The sequence below is a fragment of the Hippocampus comes genome, unplaced genomic scaffold (assembly GCF_001891065.2).
Source record: "Hippocampus comes isolate QL1 unplaced genomic scaffold, H_comes_QL1_v1.1 scaffold45, whole genome shotgun sequence".
Classification (NCBI taxonomy): Eukaryota; Metazoa; Chordata; class Actinopteri; order Syngnathiformes; family Syngnathidae; genus Hippocampus; species Hippocampus comes.
Genome location: NW_017805783.1, coordinates 1229162 through 1236137, shown reverse-complemented (window position 1 = coordinate 1236137; position 6976 = coordinate 1229162). Strand labels below are relative to the sequence as shown.

The 6976-nt window shown below is 41.4% G+C and overlaps 1 protein-coding gene across 2 annotated transcripts in view; it reads left to right on the top strand.

Annotated features, from left to right (window-relative positions):
• Nucleotides 1-1096: 1096 nt before the first annotated feature.
• Nucleotides 1097-6976, top strand: part of cux2b (cut-like homeobox 2b) — a 111910-nt gene continuing 106030 nt past the window's right edge. The window contains exon 1 of one of the 2 annotated variants that reach the window (XM_019885163.1): nt 1097-1475. In XM_019885163.1, coding sequence (XP_019740722.1) covers nt 1413-1475 — 63 coding nt within the window. In that variant the 5' untranslated portion in view covers nt 1097-1412. Of the gene's footprint in view, nt 1476-1526; nt 2204-6976 lie in introns of those variants that run through there. The other variant, XM_019885164.1, reaches the window with a different exon arrangement.

The following is a 6976-nucleotide window of genomic DNA, read 5'->3' as shown; positions in this document are numbered from 1 at the left end:
TATATATATATATATATATATATGAAGCATATTTTGAATTACTCATTTGTTTTAAATCTTACAATCTAGCACGCCCCAGAGCCATAAATGAAGAACAGGTAATCATTTCCCCTCACTTTTGCCCTAGGTGTTTTCTGTAGCTGAATATGTGATCCCATGTCCCTCGAGGTAATAAAATTTGACTCACGAGGAAATTATTTTCAGATGGATTAAAAGGCAGAAGCGGAGGGTTAACTGTGAGACTGGTGATCAGAACATGGGCAGGAAGTGTAAATCAATAAAACTAACTTTACTATGAAGTTTTCATAAAAGTAATGGTACTAAACCTCATGAGCCATTACCTTGCCATTAACCTTGTGGTATCAGCAGGGGGAGCACCCGTTTAGTGCAGCGTATGTCTCGAGCAACACCTTATTTAAGAGAAGAACAACCCTGTACTGTAATTTGACAAAACGTCAGCTGTCCGGCTAGTCTCATAATGTAACATCTAATTTGACTATGCAATAAGGCTTTTTTTGTGTCTGGTTGTGAATTGACCTGCTAAATGCAAACACCGCTTTCCATAATTTTCTCCATTAATATTAATACATATAAAAGGTGTGATCAATACAAACGAACAGCATTTCATTTCATGCATCCGCAGGCGAGATTTTGGAAATATGAGTCGTGTCGTGTGCGTGTGTGTCGGTGCGCGCGTGTACGTGTGTGTGCGTGTGTGTGTGTGTGTGTGTGTGTGTGTTTGTTTGTTTGCCAGCCATAAATATAAATATTATCGGCTAGATTTTTCAGAAGTTTCAAATCAGAAGATTTGAAGGATCAAAACACAACATTTTAGTGATATTTGCTCGAACATTGAATATACGGTCTAAGCAATCATATGTTGTGATTCTGTAAAATCATGCAATTAAACTGAGAAGCAAAGTAATAGTTTTTAGGCTTTTACTTAGAACAACGGGTCAGTAAATTATTTTATTGGCTGCTCCCTGACAGAAAGTGAGCTTCTTGAGAAACAAGTAAGTGGGCTTGGCTAAATTCCCTGAACTGCACTGATCTACTCATCATCTCCTTCTCTCTTTTTTCAGACACCTTCGTTAAATACGAGCTTTACGTCAGTATTGATAACTTTGCCAAAGCAAAATCAAGTGCAGTAGTCCAGTTAATGTTGTGGACGGAGGTTCGGACCCAATCAGCTGGCGTTTACTTTGAAAGTGGTGCTGCCAAAACCTACTTTTTTTCTTCTTTCGTACTTCCAAACATTCGAATCAGACGTGATGACAAACATATCGGCGGAGTCGTGTTGTGTGTTTTTTGTCAAAGTGGCACCCGTGCCCATAAAGGCGTTTTAACTGGGGGGAATCCAGCCCACATATTTATTGCAGCCACTGAAAAAAAATCTCCTCAATATCCCCAAGATGGCCGCCGATGTAGGATCGATGTTTCAATATTGGAAGAAATTTGATCTACGGCGGCTTCAGGTTAGTGGTATTCTCATTCTCGGTTTATTTTTTTCCAGTGGCAAGTGTTCTGTTGTGCTCGGAAGTGTCTCGGGTCTTTTTGGGTGACTGCGAGAGTGAAAGCGGCGTGCTTTGCATCGCTACTTATTAGAAATTGATCCGTGTTCTGCCTTTGTTCGGTTCAATCATTGATCAGCGTGGAGCGACCGGGGAGCAGCACAGCCTCCACCAGCCACACCGATCTGGGATCAGCACCGCGGACAGCACTGTTATTTTTTTTTCTTTCTTTTTTTCCGCTAAAATCTCGACAGTGAGCAGCTCGCACCGCTGTGCTCGCATGTACGGAAACTTTTAATGTGCCGTTGAGTCAGTCGCTCTTCTTTCATGGTAACTTTTCACACAGCTTTGCGTTTTGTACGGTTTGTGTCGACGGACGTCACGACGCTGCTGGCTGCACCGGTCTTTTGCTTTAAACCTCAAATTACTGTCGTTTTAGTTGCTTGTAGCCTCCAAGATGACAAGTTTATTTGCAAGTTTTTTAAAACGGAGGTATTTGCTAGTCTCTTTACATTTTACGGAAGCGCGTTGGTCATAACGCGTGGACCGGACGTTGAGGTTGATAAACAAGCAAATACAAACACGTTTTTATGGGGGGCGAACACGTCTTCTTTGAAGCTTCCAAACGATCATCTGGTCGACTTATGTGGCACTGAAATGTGTCTTAACGGCTGGCGTGGGGAATGTGGCAGGTGAGCACTTTGGTTTATTGCAGACTAACATTGCACGCATCGTTCCTTATACCTTCACCACACCGTTAGCCTGAAAGTTGAATTGCTGAACCGCAATATATGGCTGTTTTGCTATTTATGCATTTATTGCAATGTATTTATTTATTTTTTTTAGAAAGCAATGTTGGTTGAAATCATCTGTGGTTTCCGCTCCCCTCCCTGCCGACCTCTCTCCCACTGAAGCCGCATAGAGCTGCTCGAGCGGGGGGCGGTGGGGGCTGTGTAATCGTATTCCCCGCTAATGTTTGTAAATCAGCCTCGGCCGGCGCAAGGGCACCGTCTCTGCCGTCTGACTGATGTCGTGCATCATGACAAATGACAGGAGCATGGCAGCCCGCCCCCCTCGCCAAAGCCTACCGAGCAGAAACAATCACATCTGGTGTGTGTGTTGGTGTCGAGTGTTGTTGCAGCTCTTGGCCGCTGGACCGCCCTGTCATCCGGGCTGCCGCCACACGGTTGTAGCGGGATCTCTCAGAACAGGACCGAGAAATATTCATCAACATACACGAGCTTTGTCATCAAATTGCAACGAGTCGACTCGTAGAGACGTTCCCAGGTGCTCCCCGAGCCCTGAACCTATTATAACGGTCTGTAAAAAAAGTATAACCTTCATTTTATTCATACAAAACATACACGATCCAATGCAGGAGTTACACCTATCGGCCAAAATATAATCATTTGCACTTTTTCGCATTAGAATGACCTACAAAATTGCATCAAAAAGAATTTGCCTCGCCATGTTAATAATGCTCATTTATTTTGGATTGTTTATTCTTGGCATAGTTTGCAGAAATTACAATGAATCATATTGAGAGTTGTGTTTAATGTTTTGTCTCACGTGGCTCAACCGAAATTAGAAACACTCCACTGTAACACTATAACCTTATGAATATATTCTGATAAACAAATACTTAATAATGTCTCTGAAATATTTGCAATATGTTTCTTGCAAAGGCAATTTTCCATACTTTTCAACAACATTGTGTACCTAATGTTGTGCCTATGAAAAAAAAAATCTGGCAGGATATTGCTCAGTTGTCTCCCTCTACACTGTGAGCGATGAACGCATTTAAGGTGCGAATTATTGGAGCAGTTTGTTGCAGTGGAGGACAACTATGTTGCATGGTACTGTGAAGCGGTTCTACCCCATCATATATCCGTTTTGATACAGAGCACTTTTAAATCACTGCAGAGTATAAGTGCAATAATAAGCATATTTTTAAAATTAGTATCTCTTTGACAGTGTAAAAAAACACTAAAATCTGCAAATCAAGACAGCCTCACGAATGCATTTTTTTTCTGTCTCTCTCTTTACGTAGTGTAAGTGTACGTAGAGTGTCTGCTGAAGCCGTAACTTCATAGATCACATTATAGTGTCCTTGTAAAATTGAGAACAATGTCACCCCTCTAAAACTACTTGAATCCAGATTTGCAATTATATATGATTTTGCTGTTTTCAAGTAATAATTAAAATGGTTGATACAAGATTGCTCACTGATACAAGAACGATTTAGTAATACCGAAATTTACTAGTCGCCATCTTTTTAAGTGGTGTAATGACACTAAAAGTAACACTGAATCGTGGATTTTCACATTGCACTGTTGGGTGTTGGTTGTGCTTCGTACTTTGTTTGTCGTCTTTTGATTCAGAAGTGTTCAAAAATTAATGCCCATGCTTTGGATAAATTGTATGAATAAAAATTTTAGGAAGTGCAATTCAGTACAAACTTCCAGTTTGTCCTTGGTAATGAAAATAACTGTTGCCCTTGTCAAAATAAGATTTATAAGATTTGTTAAAGTCAAATTCATGGCTCAGCTGTTGGCCTGCACTGATGTGTGAACAATTTGACGAAATCATGCTCACGAATGTGTTTGCAAACAAGATGCATTTTTAAGATTTTTTTTTTTAAAAGACGTTTGAAGATAACTCAGGTGCTATACGAGTTCAACATATTGTTTTACTGCTGTTGAATTTTATTCCAACACTATTTTTCCACCACATGCCAGAAGCTTAAAGTGACACCCTTAGCAGCAGTTGATTGCACTTTCAGAGAACGCATTATCATTACAGCCAGTTGCACGACCCAAAATGCCATTCTTGCGTTTAGCGTGTGACAGTAGGGGCTATTTATATCAGCAGTTAACGCCGCAACATTTACTTTATCATTACACACTCTTATGAGTACATGAAGTGTTGGCTCAGTAGAGTTGTGCCTCTGAGTTGTCTAGGATGAATAATTCACCTGCAGGCTGATGAAAAGAGGGCACGGCGAGTGTGAAGCACTGAGGTGGGGTGACCTTGGTTCCTGCTGGCTGCAGGTCACCCGGCCGTTGCCGTGGTAATCATTCACACCGGCCAGATGGCATTTCTGTGGGCGGGCATGAAAAGGACGGGTCAGGGTCTCTTCTGCCAGGCCGAGTGAAGAACCCTGGGCCAGTGCGGTACCACGGGAGTGAGTCAATTCTATAGATGACAAAGCGTGGTCGATTTGACTTTTGATTACTCGGTGGGTCTGTTTCCTTTCATGTACAGTATGTGCATTCTCCTCCTGTTTGCGATAGTAAAAGCATTTGCAATATTTCATCAAAACGCATTGTGCCGGTTAGACTTGTATGGCGCGTGTCCTTGTGGTCACTCAAATCCAGCCGTCTTGTTTCGTGTAATGTTGCAATGCTGTGCTCATTTGGAGAAATAATGCCTCAATGATTTGTGACCATCCCTTGACCCTGTTTCCACACTTCTCTTCCATGAATTTTAGAGGCGGTAGGGTTTTTAAATCACAGACAAAAGCGGTACTACATTCAGCATGACTCAGTTGCTCTGGTGTCATCTCTAATCCGCACACATAGACAACAGTATTGCCAAACAGTGAAATTGCTTTGCTGCCTGTGAGCTTGGATGCCTCGGCTGCCAGCCCGCTCTGTGTGCTGTTTGCCAGTAGATTCCACACACACACACACACACACACACACACACACACACACACACACACACACACTAACCTCCCAATCTCAAATTGGCTGTGAAAATCGCTGTCTGTCGCTCATTCATTCATGCTTTAAATATTTGTTTGCTGAAACTGTTAATGTCACATGTCTCAGTGTAATCTCATTGTAGTGGGGAGTAAATCTGTCTGAGCTCCTCCAGTCTTGTATTATTTATCCGAATGACTGTATCGTTTCATTCCAAAGCTGAGCTGGCTCAAAAAAAAAAAAAGCTTCAAAGTTGCCCTTCACTGTGGGTACTGTACTCTGTGTTCATTATTCCATCTTTTCACAACTCCTCTCATGTTGGCAGCTCTTTCAAACGTGTTGCAGATTAAGTGCTGCGTTTACATGTAAAATCACTGGCTTGAGTGCTCATATAAACGTATGCCCCCACTATCACTACTTAGTTGACTCAAAGGGAGGGCCATGTCTGTCACAAATCTGGCATCTTCTGGGCTGCTCCCCTTTTCCTTTGACAGTAACAACAAAGACAAATGAGGAAGTGGAATTTTACACAACCATCTGGGGCAAATTGAGATGTGAAATCCAGGAGCAATAACCCCAGTATATATAAATATATAAAAAAAAAACAGGGAACACTGCAGCGTGAGAGGAGTGAAACAGACTTTCGCGTTAAGCTGTTTAACCTCACTGTGTAGCATTAGTGGTAGAGACTTCAAAGCAGACGCTTGAGCGTTGGAAGACGAACGACAAATGGATTTAGAGAGAGCTACGTTCAGCATTCACACTTGAAGACTAGGCCTGTCATTAATGTCAGCTTAATCACTCTGACCTTCCTTCAAGTAGATTTCCATACCTATCCATTTTCTTCTTTTTTTTTTGCCGTGCTTGTGCTCCTGTCACCACGGTGCTGTATGTGTGACGTTTTGATAAGCTCTGCTTTGATGATATTGTTTCTAAAGTCCTACATGCCGCGGTTCTAAAAGGTCATGCCGTATGCTTGATTTTTAACAAAAGACCCCAGTTCAGCAACGAAGGTAAAACATAGCTATCTCTTTGTGGTACACAGTAATCCCCAGTTTTTCACGGTTAATTGGTTCCGGACCACCGCACGAAAGTGAAAAACCGCGAAGTAGCAACCACCATATCCACACAGCTACTGCATGAGCTCACGATAGTAGAAGAGTCTCGTGATGTTCTGCTGAGCTGTTGGTGTAGATTCAACTGTTTTATATGGTGTGTTTCCTCGTAGTTTGACGATAGTATCGCGGGTCAAAGCAGGTATGGGTGCCACCATCCTTCTCCCACTGACTTTCAATCACAAATCAAAATCAGAAGTTTGGATTTGTGATTGGATGAGCAAGTGTGTTTAGGTAAAACCTACGCCTACATACAACTTTTTGCTTTGTGCTGTAGAGAAATGACCAGTTTAATTTGTTTTTTGGCATGTTTACTGCCAACAATAAACATTTGTTCTCTCAGTTAGTGTAGCCAAGATTACTCAAAAATGACAGTCTGTCAAAATGCTAACTGGACTTAGAATGGCCATTTCAACCTGACTACAACGCACCAATAATAATAATAAAAATAAATAAATTAATACTTTTTGGGGTGGGGGGGGGCAATGTCCTTTTTGTGTTTTTTCACGTGACATCGCCTACAAAAGATCTGGTCAAAACCGCCTTCAAAGTAAAGTAAAACAGTAACACTTCACATTATCTTTACATCTAATCTTTACATCTTTTTTTTTTTTTTTTTTTTTTTAAAATTTTTTTTTTTTTACGG